This window comes from Accipiter gentilis, chromosome 16 (assembly GCF_929443795.1).
Source record: "Accipiter gentilis chromosome 16, bAccGen1.1, whole genome shotgun sequence".
NCBI classification, from domain to species: domain Eukaryota; kingdom Metazoa; phylum Chordata; class Aves; order Accipitriformes; family Accipitridae; genus Astur; species Astur gentilis.
Window position 1 is genome coordinate 1,150,062 of NC_064895.1, and position 16,576 is coordinate 1,166,637.

The 16,576-nt window shown below is 49.0% G+C and overlaps 1 protein-coding gene across 3 annotated transcripts in view; it reads right to left on the minus strand.

Moving 5' to 3' along the window:
• Positions 1-16,576, minus strand: part of LOC126046428 (cyclic AMP-dependent transcription factor ATF-7) — a 70,410-nt gene that overhangs the window by 19,355 nt on the left and 34,479 nt on the right. Inside the window, exons 1-5 of one of the 3 annotated variants that reach the window (XM_049818795.1) lie at positions 9,142-9,427; positions 7,968-8,178; positions 4,332-4,428; positions 2,471-2,728; positions 1,042-1,160 (exon numbers count right to left, since the gene is read on the minus strand). In XM_049818795.1, the coding sequence (XP_049674752.1) occupies positions 1,042-1,160; positions 2,471-2,728; positions 4,332-4,380 (426 nt within the window). In that variant the 5' untranslated portion in view covers positions 4,381-4,428; positions 7,968-8,178; positions 9,142-9,427. Of the gene's footprint in view, positions 1-1,041; positions 1,161-2,470; positions 2,729-4,331; positions 4,429-7,967; positions 8,179-9,141; positions 9,428-16,576 lie in introns of those variants that run through there. The other 2 variants (XM_049818794.1, XM_049818796.1) reach the window with 2 other exon arrangements.

Genomic DNA, 16,576 nt, shown 5'->3' on the forward strand with positions numbered 1-16,576 from the left:
TGGGCTGCTCAACCATTTATATGTGAAACCACAAACGAAAAGCTACCTTCTCCCAGCGCTCAGGGTCTGGGCTGCAGAGAACAAAAGGCAGGGAATTCAGAGCATAAAATGCCACGCAGCCCTGACAAGGCCCTGCAGCATACCAATGAGAGAGATCAATTTATGCTTTAAAGAGCCCTGTTATTAGGAGAGCGGGTGAAAGACAGTTTTCAGTTTTAATTCTGAATTCCTCCGTTCCCCATCTCGGTGAAGATTTACGTGGCTGTGCTCCTGCAGTTTATTTCCAAGCAGCGCCGCTGACTGTGAGCGTATGTACATACATATATCAATTTAGTAAATGTATGTGCCAGTCTAAGAGCCCAATACGCATCTGCTGCTCCTCAGATCCTGGAAAGGTGGTGTGGGGGGGGGAGAAATGTCCTTAATTAGCTGCTATCTGACGAGATCCCGTTGTCCTTCAGACCCTTGCGCTCCTGAGGTTGGCAGGGGCAGCCTGAATCGATAGCGCTTGCATATGAGGGAGCTCTTTGTTAGGAAAAGCCTCACTCCTCCATAGAGCCCTGCTCTCTATTTGCATGTACTGTGACACTGTTCAAATGCTAAAGGCACACAGCTAAGCTCAGTCCCTTCCCTGCTGATTGCACCTTAAAGGCATCGTCGTCAAGGATCTTGATCCCTGAGGAGGCTCCGAGTGAATTTTTGCTCAGATCCTGAGCACAGAGTCCTGCTCTTTTCCTGCATCTCCTTCCCAAGGTGCGAGGTATTTCGGGTACTGCTTTTTTTTTCTTTTTTGAAGTGAAAAGCCAAAGGAATAATAAACCATTAAAATCTGCTCTCACCAGGCCTCGGATTGCAGGATAGCCAGCCAAAGTCACCCAAGTTAAAAAAATAAAGTCCCATGTAAGCCAGCATATTAAATCTGAGACCACACTTAGTTACCCTACAACATATGCCTTTCATCAGAACAGCACCGTCCCCACTCCAGCCCCCACAATATGCACCCGGCTCAGTTTTACGGCAATGGTGGCCTTTGCCTCTTGCCTTTTTCTCGTCATCTTCTGCAGCTTTCTTGAACTCGTGCTCAAAGGAGCTGGCCAGTTCATTGAAGAGTCCCACTTCTTCGCAGTTCTTCAAGAACCGAGTTGGGGTTGGAGTCTGATCTGTTTGGGTTGCAACACCAAGCATCGGTCAAAGAGAGGCTAGAAAATTCATTTTAATCACCTTAGTCCTCTCTGGGGACCCCTAGCAAATGTGGCCTCTGTTTTGTGGAAGTCTGGATGCTTTTCTGCTAAGGTGTATGTCATGTTTGTAAAACAAGTGACAATTCAGAATGGGGAAAATAATTCCTTGTTAATTTTGTTTCGCTGGTGAATGCTGTTCAAAGAAATCATTGCAGCAAGATGCATGCAGTGATTTCTGTGAAATTCCTGCCTGTGGGTCGTGTCCTGTCCCTCCCACCCCAGGGTTTGGCTTGTCCTCATCTGAATTGCTGCTGCAAGGAAGGAAAATAGTGGGGTTTGATCTCCCCGAAACAGCAGATCTTAAAAATATGGAGTGATGAGAGGGGAAACGGCTGATTGAAGCAGCTCCGCCGCTGATATGGAATAGAGCTGAGCAGAGTTGCTTCTCTCCCTGTGCCGGCTCCGTACATTAATGCACATCCTAGGACAGACAGCTACGTGGGAGTGCTAATAATTACCACCACTGTCCAAAGCAATCCCTCTGGGGCCCGTTTTCCACCATATTAACACGTTGAGTCATGATCTCTCTGGCCATCACCCAGGCTATAAAGCAGAAAGAAATCTCCCCGCTCCCAGCGAGCCTCGTTTTTCTGCGTGACGTTAGGTCAGCAGTCCAGGTACTAGCAGGAGCCCGGCACAAACACGTTACACTGAAAGAATCCACCTGGCACAAAACTACATAGATTTTTAAGCACCAAGGGGATCCCTGGGATAGTTTACCCTGACCTCCTGCATAAAACATCGGCTGTTTGGCACGGATGCTCCCTGTTCCGAGTGCACTAGCTGTGCTCGAGCTGAAGTATCTACGGAAAACATCCCATTTGATTTCAAACCGGCCAGCGGTGGAGAGTCTCCCACAGCCTTCGGGAAGCGACTTCAGTGATTACTTCAACTTGCTGTTACAGACCTACGCTTTATTTCCAGTCTGACTTCAAACCCTACCTATTGGTTTTGTTAATAAAGTAAAGGCCTCCTCTGAGCACACTTCGGTTCCCCCCCAATCTCTCTTCATTAAACCAAGAAACTTTGTCAACTAAAGATCTCAGCAGGAGGCTGTTTTTCCAGTGCTTTAACAGCTCTCAGGGCTCTTTTCGGACCATTCCCCATTTAGAAATGTCCTTCCAAGCCGCGCACGCCAGCCCGGGGCCCAAATCTCCAGCAGAAGTTTTCACAATGCCACAAAGCAAAGCCATATAACGTCTCTTGTCTTACCCTTCCCCAATTCGTACCTCCAGGAATTGCAGCAGCTCTTCCACCCACAGCATCACCCCAGAAGTGCACGTTCCCATTAAATAAGTCTCTCTGCTGCCAGCTAAAACCGGCAGAGAGAGAACAATTCTTTACGACTCTCTTTAGCTTAACCGCAGAGTTACGGCAAGAGATGTACACTGAATCCTCCTGCTCATTAACACACGGACTGCTGCCCTGGACTCGGCACAAAGCAAGAGGGAGGGAGAGAACAAGAAAACCCAGAGACAAAATGGTGGCTTAAAGAAAAGGAAAAAAAAAAAAAAAAGGACATTAGGAACATAGGGCAATAACGCCCTAGATCTCACTGCTCAAAGCCAGCATGCTTTATAACCCTCGCTACCCCCCCAGCAGCTCTATCTGCCGTCAAGATCTCTGCCAGGAAAGCCTGTGTTAAATAGGCTGGTCTTGCACTGACCACAGCTAAATAAGTTTGGGTTTTTTTTTGCTTTGTGGCTTACCCCAGAGTGACCCACTGAGCATCAGCCCAGAAGAGCTAGGAGAGGGGGCTAGACCCGCCCTCGCTGCTGTTCCTTGTGCTAAAACAACGGTGTTCATTCCACCCACAGTTTTACCCCTGAGGGTTTACCCATGCACAGGAGGAACGTACACCTCTGGGAGCAGCTAAGATGAGGACTTTTAATGCCGCATCCCTGTTAGAGCTGGTGGAATTTCAGCTGGAGATAGGACTGTACCCCATTTCTGCTCCCTCATCACCGCCCAGGCAATTTACGCCCTGGGTTTATAAAGCAAAAGCTAACCCTCCCGCTGTGCACCCTGTTTAGAAAGAGGGTGAACTGAAGTAAAAACGACCTTTAGGAATCTGAGGTTTCTTTCAGCCCCTGCCCCAAATTCTTCACCATCAAGTCCCATTAGCCTGATCCCATTCGAAATTAATTCTCCCTCTGGGAGCCTGTTTCGTCTCTGCAAGCCCTCCCCTCAGAGAAGCTTTTTGCCCTTCCAGCAAAGGCTGCACGAGCTCTGTTAAAACCCTACCCATAGCCAGAGTTAACTTGAAGGCTTTAAGAAACCAACTGAATTGCTATTTCCTACTTCAACACTAAATTTGGGCTGGAGATGAACCTGGGAAAAGGGGGCCAGGCTCTTGCAGCAGACGCTTCGTTTCCCCTTATGAACTCTTCAGAAAGGCGTCAGAAAGCATTTCCTCCTCTCTTCTTGTTCTCAGCAACAGCCTTTTCATCCAGCAGTAACACAAACCTCACGCCCTTTTAAGAAGCCTGAATGAAAGGGGACTGACAAGGCAGGAGAGTATCTGTAACCGGCAATGATCTGCTGCCAGACAACAATATATGTATTTTTTTTCCCCCCAATCTTATAAAGGCTGCATTGACCGCACGCTGCCAGAGCGCCTCATTTGGGCTCTGCAAATGCACTCTCGGCAGTAGCCAGTGCACTCGATGGCGTTTTAATTTATTAACTGCTAGCCTAAAAGCTCAAGAAAATTGACACCTGGGCTGAGGAGAGGAAGCTGGGTTTGTCAGATTTTGTTCATCGTCCTCAAAGCACATGCAGAAACGTGAAAGACCTTTTGTCCATAAATCTTCCAGTCTTAATAAAAAGGGTGAGAGAGCTAAAAAAAAAAAAAAACAAAAAAAAAAAACCCAAACCCCACAAAACCTGATACTACCATAAAAAAAGAAAAAAAATAGAAACTTGGAAGCCTCTGGCTTTCCTTTCCTCCTGATTAAATGCAGATCACAAGAGCTTTTTATGGGAGGTAGAGACGTTTTTCAGTGCATCTGGTCCCTGGTATTAATCTTGCAGTCATGCTATATTAATGTGCACCATTTTCAGAGCTGGCCTGGATTGAACGCCGCATACCTGCTATGATGACTGAGTCAGTTCGAGCAGGGCCGAATTTCAATGTCATCTCATGCTTGTGTTTATGAACCGCCAGGTGGTCCTCGTTTGTAAACCTCTGAAATGAAACAATTTAGAAAATCGTGAATAAATGCATTTTGTGTTTTACGGGTACATCCTGCAGCAGGGTGGGGGAGAGAGCCGCCCGGAGAGCAACTGTAACACAATCGCTGCCGAGCGTTAAGCAAAACCAGAGCGGGACAGATTGTTTGAGAAGCGGTGTGTGAACACATTGCTCAAAATGAAAAAGCCATTACATGGGGCTTCTGGGGAATGGGGGACAAATATTTTTAATAATCCATTTTTTTAAGCAGCAGGGCCACACAGCGGCTGCAACCGACCTAGGAAATGCAAATCCGCCCCGCTCAGTGAGATGCGCCGCTTTATTGCTGGCTAATGGAGGGATGAATTAGGTGCTATTAGGGGTCGGGCAACTTTTTTGGATGGCGTGCGACAGAGCTGGCACCCGCCTGGCAATTCAGGCCGTGACTTTATGGAGCAGGACGGAGGCGGCTGCCCGTCGTCCCTGCCCGTGTCTCTTTGCGATGGCATGGAGCAGCCCGAAGCACGACCACCGTCAAACCAGAGAAGGGGGGGATGCATTTCACACGCCGTAAAGACGCCGTCTGAAATTCCACCTGCGGGAGAATTGCAGGATAAAAACCCACCCGTGATGGCTTTAGGAACGTGCTGGGTGAGGGGGCTCACATCCACCCTGCAAGAACACGGAGGCAGGGCTGGGTGCATGGGGCCATTGCTGACACCCGGACAAAAGGGCAGCATCGCCGCTGCGGGGCTGCTTTGAACGGCTGCACCAGCCCCAAGCATCGAGATTGAGGAAAGTGGGGGGGGGGAGGAGAGGCAGGGATGGGGTTAAAGCAAATAATCATAAAGACCCGAGGATGGATTGCGCCTCTCCTAATAGACTGCGACAAACTGGGAGGCTGAGGGCATTGCACGGGCCGTACTGCAGGATTTTTATGCATCCAGGAGCCGCACAGCATTGGGCTTGTTTCTAGAAAGAGCTGCTGCTGCAGCAAAGGATTTCTGCCCTTTTCCCCTTCCTTTTTTCTCTCTCTTTAAACCATCCAACAAATAAACCAACCCAAAGCCACCTGTTTCTGTGAATTAGCTCAAGCGTGACACCCCGGGTTCGCTCGCTCTTTCCGAAGCTTATTTACGACTCAATTTTTTTATCGAGCAAATCTGCATTTTCCAGGCTGGAAGCCGCCGCGGCGCCTTCCCGGGAGCCGTGCGGCGGGGGGGACGTTAGCAGAGGCAAGGGACAGCACTGCCGAGACAACGGGCGCATCCACACATGTCCCATCCATCTTCCCCTTCGGTGCAATAACAAGTGTATTATGCAAAGCGTCCTTCAAACACATTGTATCAGAAGGTGCTTTTAATAGTGACTCGTAACTGGAACTCAAATAAAAAGAAATTAGAACTGGTGGGTCTTAACACGCTTGCAGGAAGAAAACCAAAGAGGTATTTGCCCACGTAACCCCAGGCATACACATGCCTGCCTTCCCAGCCACCGCTCCCTGATTTGGTCCGTAACTAAACCTTAAATAACATTTCTCAACGGTTTTGCTGAAGATACTCATGTTCTGGGTTTCTTTCCTCCCCGCAGCTTCTGAAACCCTCAACTCTGCTCCAGCCCAAACGTGACGCATTTCCAAACAGCATTACAAATCTCAGCAATGCCAAAAAGCCACCGAACAAAGGAGAAGTGAGCGAACTGCCGCCGTTTTCCGAGGGAGACAAAATTTGCAGCATCGTTTTGCATCGCACCATAAAGCGCTCATGGAAGGGGGAACCGGGGAGAAAGGGTGGGCACCGACACTTTGTCATGTTTCTGGCCCAAAACCGCCCTGGCTTTTAACATACTCGGCTGCCAACCCCGCTCGCCCCTTGCGACGCGGTGACGAGCTGTTAGCGGAGGAAAATAGGTGGGTTACGGTAAGCAGAGAAAAATAAATCAGTTTTTTTGTGAGGACAGAGGAGCAGCCGGTTTCAGATGAATATTTAGTAGGCAGGCGGCCACTGCTCCTGTGGCGTCTCAAAATACTAAACATGCAGAGACAGGGGAAAAAAAGGAAAAGGAAGAAAATTCCCAATTCTCTGGCTCCGTTTTGTACTGGGTAAAGAAGTAGGAGATTTTTAGGTCAATGAGGGAAGCAGTAAGATGAGGTGGAGAATGGGGTCACATTTCTCTCCCCGCTACGCTCTCCCCACCAGCCCCAGCTCCACGAGGGGCATGCTTCAGCCCAGCCTCAGTACTGCTGAATTTATTTTAATCTTTCATTTTGCTCCATCGCAGGAATTTTTGTTATTTTTTTTTTTTACATTTTTTTTTTCTAGGGCACTTTTCCTGCTTTCGGTGTGCGTTACAGCTCTATTTAACATCTTTATGTGGTCTCACTAGCTTGGGAGCGCTCTCTTTCTCTGCACAGAAATGCTCACAGACACAATATATCTTTCTACATACATTTCCAAACGCCGAAACCTAGAGGCTGAGTCTGGCACTTCAGTTCTAAATCATGTCATTTTACACAGAGAAGAAAGCGGGGGGAGGGTGGGGGGAGAAAGGGGAAGAGTAGGGGGGGGGGGGGGGGGGGGGAAATCGAATGAGTTAAAGCCACAGCACTGGCTTTAATATTTAATCTCCTTCCATCAGCAGCTGACATATAGCAGTGTTATTTTAGCCTGCTATTTTGCGGGTGTCTGAATTAAAAAGAAGATGTAGACTGTAAACTCTTTGGGGCGAGGAACAGGCACTGGGATAACGCTGCTGCCTCCGTACTGCGAATCGGCCCCGAAAGCAGCAGCGACTCTTCACGCTGCAATGGCGAAGGGCTGCGTAGAGTTTAAACACCGCACACAGCCCCGATTTCTGCTTTTCTCTCCCCTTACGATGGTCCTATGACTGCCTTCAGTGCAGGAGACAGAGCACACGGATGGCATTTGGGGTTTGGATAAACACGGGGCTGGGTTTATTTACCCCAGAGACTGTAACAGCTTTTTGGAGAAAACAGATTTGAGGCAGACTAAGGCTGGCCAGTCCGCATTCTTTACTCAACAGGCTGTGACAGTTCGATGAATAAATGTGCTCATTTAAAAATCTTTATTTAATAGGACACAATACTTCCAGCTGGACCAACACACCATCTTCATTAGAGCAAGAGCCAGAGAATAAATGCAGTAGGCTGAAGCCTGGATCTTTAGTCAGAAGGAGATTTTTCCATCAGCTTAATAAGCACAACACGAGAAACGAGGGGTTGCTCAGGGTTTTTCCTTGCCTTTGTAAAGCCTACAACTGCATTTGATGCAAAAGCAGGGTCAAGCGAGCGCCAAACCCACTGCAACCAACCCTCCGACCGTGCAGGAGCCCAGGCACTCGCTGGCTCTCCCGGCAGCTCCAGCACACAAGCTGCACGGCTATTTTTTAACCTTGACAGTAATTTTCAGAGAACATAAACACTGGCTGCGCACCGAGCTGGTCGCCTGGCTAAAATTCTGTTTTAATATAGACCGGGTGTAGGCTGCAACAGCACACTGTTCTACGGGCGCATGCTTGTAAAAAGGAGACTTTACCTTGCCAAAAGCACAACCTCTGGTACAGTCTCACCAGACCTGAAAGGGGCGAAGAGCCAAACCTGTCTCCATCAAGCTCATCACACAGCTGAATTAATAAGCTGCCATTAATACAGGGAAGCCGAAACGCTGCTCCAACCTTAACTCCAGCACAACGGTGTGTTATTCTGCCCATGGATACCATGGTACTGCCGTGACACGGTTGAAACACCTGGATACCAGGGGAAACAAAAGAAAACAGCACGTGTCTTGCAACTGCAGGGCTGGATGTGAATGGCTGCACTAAGCACACCAGCACGGATAAGCTGAACTCAAAGTCACCGACTTTAAAAGAAACCACAACAGGTTTCACTTACGAAGTCTGTCTGGTTGCTGTGACGCCCTACAGCGAGCGATTACGGTGTGATCAGCCCAGGGTGAGGGGACCGGGGGGATGTCCTGGGGTCTGCCTTGCTTTCCTGGCACCACCTTGGGCAAGGGGCACCTACCTCCTTCATTTGGGGACCTCCCGGTGCGCAGGACACCCACGTGAGCTGGGAGACAGCGGCGTGCAGAAAGCAAGGCCAATGCCACTGGGAGATGCTGGACCTCCTGCATGCATCCCAGCCCACCCAGCGTCCGATGCAGCACATCCTCCCCACGCTTCCCGGCTGCGGCAGACCCGCTGCCTACGCCCCATCCATACATCTTGCCGTGACAGGGCTCAGATGGATTTCTAGCCGCATGGCAGGCTGGATAGATATTCCCCGTTCATTCAGCACAACCGCAGAGGTAACTAATGCAGGGTCACGGATGCCCCCAAGGGCTGGGTGCCCAAAGGTTAGCTGTTACAGCTGTGAGTGATGTGACCCCCCAGTTCTTGTGCAGATCTGGGCTCCATCTCACCCATTTCCCATCTGAGCAATGACAACGATAATTCCCTCCCTTGCAGAGAGGCTGTAAGGATTAATTCGCTAATGTGCATAAAGTGCCCCGATACTGGAGTGATTCATAGATTTTAAAGGCCGGGGGGACCATTACAATTATCTGCCCGGGACCACGTGAATCCCCAGATGGGCCCAATTCCATAGGAAAGGAGGCGTCACGAGATGACGAGGAGGTAGCGCCGCAAAGACTTGTTGGTTTGAAAGAATGCAACAATAGTATGGCCAAGTTGACTTATTTTTACACTTACGCGAGATGACACAACAAGATTTTGGACCGGTTTCCTCTTGCAGGGTTCCCCGTAAGGCGATGCACACTGGGCCAGGTTTCAGAAGAGCTCGGAGCCCGCTCGCTCCCACTGGAAAGCTCATGGCTATGTTTTCGAAAGCAGCCAAGGCACTGAGTCCGTGCAGCTCGAAGGTGGCCGCAGCAGCTATGGTTACCGAGCGCTTCTGGAAAGCTGGTTTCAGTGGCAGCATCCTTCCGCTAGAGGAGGGAAGAGACAGCACCTCTGTGAGCCTGAATGAGGATAAATGAGAAGTAGAGTGAAGGTTTACAAGTGATCAGCTCAAGAACAAAAAAAACCAGATCGTGTATCACACATACAGGTATTTAAAGAGAGTTCTGCCACTCCTGTTTGAGCACAAAGCCTTTTGCAGGAGGGGGAGCGGCTGCTTGGTGGACTGGGAGCGCAGCACAGGCTTTATATAGAGAATGCCCCTGAGCCAAGGTCATTTCACCCCAGCCCATACAGGGGAGAAACAAAAACCTGAAAGGGAGGCAAGAAGGTAATCTCCACAGCTGCATCAGCCAGGAGACATCAGCTCAGTATCGCTTCAGGGCTTTGCTTTGTTGCTGCCACAGCGGGGCCATTTCTTGCATTGTAGAAGGATGCTTGTCTGCAAGTGCCCGGTGCCCTTCCCAATTCATAGGCAGCAGGAAAAGCTTATTCCTACTCACTCAGGTCCTGTGAAAATCAGAAAGACCACAGCCAGCCCAATCACCTCAGAAAGGAGCGGGCTTGAATGCATTTTGTGCAATGCCCCCCTGCAGCTCCCCACCACCACTAAAACTGCATCAAGATTAAATCTTGAAATGTTTTTTTTGGCTCGGGCAGCTCCAGGGACCCATGTGGCTATGCATTTTACCTTAAAAATCTGCTTACATCCTGCCCTATGATTAATTCACGTTCCTTTTTTTTTTTTTAAACAAGAAAAAAAAAGAAAAAAGAATAATAATCAGAAACTTCAGCCTGTTCACAGGCAGCATTGGGTGCTGGTGTTAGCAAGCCAAGTCCAAACAGCCAAAAAACCCTTTAACAAACACTTTGTTTGGGACGAATATTGTGCAAACCACAAAAATTTGGCTTTTTTTTTCTTTTCTTTTTTTTGCTTAGAGAGAACCATCTGCCTTCAGATTTTGTTTTTCTGGGGGATTGTGTGTTTTGCTTTTAAGCTAGTTATCACGGATCGGCACTGCACAGCAGCATCTTCTCTGTGTCATATAATCTGCCCTCCAGATACAGACGGCTCCATGTCGGGCTTCTCCCATCTCCAGCAAGCCGAGGGAGAGCAGCAGCAAGGTTAAGATGCCAACGCGTGACACAGGACGCTTTGCTTTCCCTGAGATCAGCACCTGGGAGGTGACAGACGAGCTGCATTTTTTATATGGCAGTGACGACCAGGCCGGAGGGAGCGGATTTTTATGGGCAGTTCAGTATTCAGCTCCTACCAAATCACTGGTAATTAGTGCCAAGATACTCAGGTTGCTCCACAAACTTCCCTGAAATTTAAACAAAGAGTTAACCAGGTTCTGGAGCCCATCCCATCCCGTTCCTCATTCCTCCTTGGCCAGAAGGGCAGAGCATTTAACTCGGAGTAGGTAAATAATTTAATTTACATTTCTATAGCTTCCCTTATCCCAGAGGGCTTCTCATACACATGCCCCTCCACTGAAATGCAGGTGTTTCAGCAGGGGGGAAGGCAGCAACCATCTGGCCTACAGCACACCATGTAGTGGTTAGGAGGGAAGCATTCGGCCAAGGACATACGGGGCAAACTCTTTAATAAACTCTGTATTCAACTTTACAGGTTTGTTTTTTTTTTTTAATTTTAATAAAGTCTCATATGGTAGACACAGCCTCTCCTTCATTTCCAGTGCACCTGAGTTGTGCATCAGCACGTCCGGGTGCAGACAAAAACAACCACCAACCCTCTGGAGCAGCCAGCAACTGACCTACTCGGCCAGGAAGGCATTTATCCCAGCTGGATTTAACCTGGGTTGGACACTGAGCGCCTTGGCTATCAAACCCAAGCCTCCAGCTACCAAGGAATTTCTCTGCAGCACACCGAAGGACCATGAACCAACCTCCTCTCCTTTGTAAAAAGGGGCACATGTAGAAAATTAGCAGATGGTTGAGGTGGTTTATTGAGTATCTGGGAGGAAAGCAGACCCTTGTTTTGCCCAAAGTACACCCAGCCCCGCTGATGAGGAGCCCTCAGGCACAGCTCCTCTGGGACGGCCGCTGGAATTACAGCCCAGACCCTGGGACGCAAACCTGACCTGGGAAGATCAGGCTCCTAAACCTCCAATGGGTCTACACTACGTGAGAGCAGGCAGGATTTTCTAAGACACTGATACCCTCCTCCTCTGCTTGAGCGATGCTCGAGGGCGACGGACACCTCAAGGAGTCAAGTCCGCTCCCCCTGAGCTCTCTGTCCGCAGGCATCGGCTGCTCCATCCCGTCGGCAGCAGATCTCTGCAGCCAGACGCAGACGAGCGATGCGGGGACCTGCCTGCAGTCGCACAAAGCCTGCGGCACTTGGCTAGAACCTGGAAATGCAATAATTATTTACTTCCACACGGTGGAGCATTTTTAGCCTTGTTTCAATAAAAGTGAAGGTTATTAAAATACATGTATTAATTACCGCTGCCACATAACTTAAGAGGAGAGGCACAGCGGTAATTAACGGAGGTGAGCGAGGGGGTGGAGTTGCAGAGCGTCAGCGACTCCACAGCTTGTGCCTATGGATACGCGCCTGCCCCATGGGAACCCCCAGATAGCTCCAGTGTGGATGTGAATCATTATTACGTCCCCGGCTCGAATCCCAGCAGCACCACAGGTTTTCAGTGTGACCTTGGGCAAGCCATCAATTCTTCCCCTACCTACCAGACAGAGCAAATAAAAAGGGAAAAGGCACCATACTTCACGAGGGCGTTAGGAGAGGAAGCCGACCGCGCATGCAAGTACCGGGAGCCATGTGAGAAGCACTGCAGAAAAAAAAAAATATTAACAAAGGCAATTACAGCTGTGTTTCCCTAACCGTATTTCAAGCACGGGCGCTCAGTGATTCATTAGGAGCTCAGCATCTCTTCCCATCACAAGAGCTGGGGAACAGAGACCAAGGAAAACGGGCAGAGGCACGGCAGAGGGCAGGGAGCTCGGGCTAAGTGAAATTCCTGCCCTGCCCTACCGCAGAGAGCTGCTCGGGCTGAGCAGTTTAGGAAGTTATGCGGCATTGCGGGAGGAAAAGGGTGAATTATGCAGCCATGCTGTTGTGTTATTCGTGAGGCCCTGCCCTCGTGCAATGCAGAGAAAGAAATTGTGAGCCCCTGGTGCTGCTGGTAGAGCAGAAAGGGTAAAAAAAGAGAAGGAAAAAAAAAAATATCCCCCCCAAAGACTTCAGATCTACCACAGAAACCCAATCTGGGCTCTTGCCTTCCCTTGCAAGCCTCTGCTGTTTACCAAATGAGTCACCCTTCCTGCCTTGAACGCTCCACAGCTCCTGAATGAATAATCTGCGAGCAAAGACTCTTTCTCGGCAAACAAACAGCATCAGCAGCAAGCCCCGCACAACGCATGCATGCGAGAGATAATTTATAGAGTGAAAAGAAAAGAATAACAGGAAACTCCTTCTCTGCATACCCCGAGAAACAAGAATGTATGTGTAAAAATAATTAAATCCGAACTGGAGTCGATTAATTTGTCTACAGGGCTGAGGATTTGTGCTTTGGGAGGCTGCACGGGGATCTTAAAAAGTCTCTGGACGGTGGCCAAGTCTGTCAATACCGCACGGGCGAGGAGAGGCTTTGGCAGCAGGTGCCGGAGCACATGCAGCTCCGGCTGCGCCGTGGTACAAGCCACTCTGGCTTCCCTGCTCCCTGCCAAGCCATACATCGCAACCGAGTGCTCGGTCTCAGTAGAAACGCAGCCCTTAAGCCCGGGGTGACAACAGGGAGTCTTGCAGCCTGCACGTACCCTGCACCTGGCAGGGACGCTGCGATGCTCCCCCAGCAAGGCAGTGCTATCGGCACCGGGAAGGAGAGCTTAAAAATTTAAAGGGAAACAGAGTGGTTTGAGCCAGCAGAACTGAGCCAAAACCAGGACTCGGACGTCTCCCTTGGACCTGAGATACCCAACGCAGTTGTGTCTGAGCAAGGGTTTGTGGTCAGGTCCTCAAGCAGCAGCACAGCACTGCAGGGAGCTGCTGTGCCCACGCGCAGGACGGTGGTATCTCCCTTTCTGTACTTACCCTGGGAAGAGCATAAAAGAAAGCTGTGCTGGGAAAGTGGGACTCCAGCAGCGGACTCTGCTCCGAACAGCCGGTCCCTCAACTCCAATCCAATCCCCTCACGGTCATTTCCAAAGCAAATTCTCAAGGCCCGAGGGACCGGAGCTTAAATTTGGTCTCATCCAAGAGGTGTGGTGGTTGTCCTCTTGGAAGATGCCTTGCACTAGGCTAACACGATCCTCTCTGCTGTACTATTGTTTCAGGGCTACGAGAAAGCCAATCCTAAAAAAAAAAAGTTAGCTCCAATGGAAAAAAGCACTCATTGTGCCAGTATGCTGCAGCTTGAAAAAGTCGACGTGACTCAGCCTTGACCTTTGAACAACACTACAATTAGAAAAAGGATGCTATGGTCCCCATTCAGTTTTTTAATGCACTGGAAGGTTGATTTCCTTCAATTCATTTGCAATATTGGGTGCGCGCCTACCCATTCATGATGTGTGAGCCTCTCCTTACAGGCTTTACTGCCTGAAAAAAGGGGTGGTTTTTGTGGACCTGAGCTAGGACCTCTCCTGGGGAAGCTCTAACAGCAACAGTCTGGAGAGGGCATCACGCTAAGTGACAGAATTTAAGTGGCTTAGAGGCTTGGGTATTTTCCCCCTTTACGGTTGGCATTTGCTAGTCAGAGGGAACAAGCTATAAGGAAGGGTAGACCCACATAACCAGAGGTGTGTGGGCATGACTTCAATACATCCACATAGTCTAAAAATGGGGAGGGTAATTATTGAGGTTGGTAGATGGGACATCATCAAGTTGAGAGGGGCAAGATGCAGGAGGCAAATTGAGATTTATGGATCCTTAGTCACCTTGAGAAGCGACTGGGGCATTTTGGAAATGAGCCGTAGAAATACGAGGGGTCTGGCCCCCTTCGTCTATACCTAGAAGTATGAGCGCTCTGCAGAAGCTCAGTGGAGATCGCTTCAGCCAGCTCCGATTTCCACATATGTCTCAGGGTAAGATGTGAAATGAGAGACTGAGGAATTCACCAAACCCAGGCAGCGACTCCCATCAGGCCAGAGCCAGTCCTGCCCTCACATCTCTTCCCATCCATCCGTATTTATGGAGCTCCCAGATCTTACCTGAGGGCATGATTTCCCCCTACAACTAACCCATTCTGTAGCTCCCTTCATCTTCTTTATTCCAAGAAGCCCTTAAAGCACAAACAGCTTTCCAGCACCAATCTCACCAACACCGCGCATGGAAACGCATCCTTTCTTTGTCCCTCTCCACACCTTTCTCCCAGAGATTTTGGCTAACCTGCAGTCCCTTCACTCTTTTTCTGCCCCTGCTTTCCAGACATGGACATAAAACTAAGTCCTGTATTTTATAAAGGACCATGATTACCCATGATAAGTTGTCAGATGTCAGTGCACCACGGTAATTAAGCTTTTAAAAGGAGATAGGCAGCAGCAGAAAAAAAATTCCGGGCGTTTGACTATTTTTGCCTCTTGGAAGAGCCACCTGTTTTATCGTAACAGGTAGATTTATGGGCATATTAACGCGGCGCTGCTGCTCCCACCCTGATGAGGTTCTCAGTGACCCTCTTCTCTCTCAAGATTTATGATTTCTCAGAGCAGACTATTGCAGAGGGGTCTAACTTCAAGCTCTTTGCCTGACTCCATCCTGCACCCAGAGTGCTAGGAGATCTCCTGCACCAAGGATGTGGATCCTTTTTTTCCTCCAAATCATCTGCAATCATTATGCAACTGCACCGTCTTTCAAAAGGTGCCAAGTTTTCCCCAGCAAGTCAGGTCAGGTTTACAGGGAAGCAAGTCTCCTTGCTCTTCTCACGTTCATTTCCAAACAGCTCGCAACGCCTGCCATTACAGGAGCTCACGACGGGGACGTTTCAGCTGTCTACACAACAGGATTACATTCGAGGAGTGCGTTAATGCACTCCCAGCTCTTGGGCACTTGCCTGTGTACTTAGTGACCCGACAAAATCCCCAGCAAAAGCCTTTCTGTGTCTGAAGCGGACTCCCCAGCTGCAATTCGCACCAGCCCAGGGCTCTCGCTCGCTTCTAATTGCCTCCTCAGCCACTCCTGGCTAATGGTAAACCCTTTCAACATTACTTTCCACCTGCAGCCCTTAATAAAAATTAAGTGGATAAACTCTTAAGTGCAAGAAAAATCAGACGAGATAGAGCCAAGCATAACGCAAGCAGCTTTCCCATAAGCTTTTCCCCTCGTTGTTTGATCTACAGCCCTCCTCGCCAGCCCCGTCTGTGCTCCCAGCCTCGCAAGCAGAGATTACCCCCACTGAGGTACCAACTGGGTGATGATTCAGCGATGTAGAAATATACAGCTGAGGTCACCAAAATCGCTTTACTCGCATCCTTAGGGTCTTAACAATTTTTTCCGCCTACGTTATGGGCTGCAGATAATAAAATTTCACATGCAGTCAAAGCAAAATGCATTTAAATTTTCTTCTAAAGCTTACAAATGTTTGAGGTTTATAGCAAACATCACACAAGCCTCTTAAAAGGGAGACAAGCTAACACAGCAATCACAAATTGTTTTTAATACCTAAAACGTGTGCAGGAAACACCTCCCCCAGCCACAGAAACAAAAGCTTGGATTAATACCCCAGCGAGTAGGTGAATTAGCAGATTTTACAAGTGCAGAAGCCAGAATTAAGATGTCAACAACGATGCTGTGCAATGAAGAGCTCGCACCTGTATCTTCAGCGCTGCAAGTATCTGGTAACGCATCGCACAGTGACTTTGCAGATGCCTGGGGTAGCAGAAGCAATGGGGAAGGCAGGAGTCTCGCAACAAAAAAGCAAAGAAAAGAGCCAGCAAGACACACACACGCAAGACATCAGTGGAATGATTTGCTCCTTACTTTTAAGCCTAGCTTGGATTGCTTAAAATCCAGTCCTTTGAATATTTATTCTTACAAATGAGCTTTTTTGAGACTGAACCGCTCGTCTCCCTGTCTGAAGCCCACATTATGGGGGTTTAAGCAGATAAACATGACGGGTGATGCTTTGAATTCCTGTCAATTACTCTAGTGACCACAAAGCCCTCCCTGTCTATCCCCCAAAATAAACCCTGCTTCTCTGCCTAAAAGCAGCGACTGACACAGCTACACAAGACACATTTACCATTTATAAAT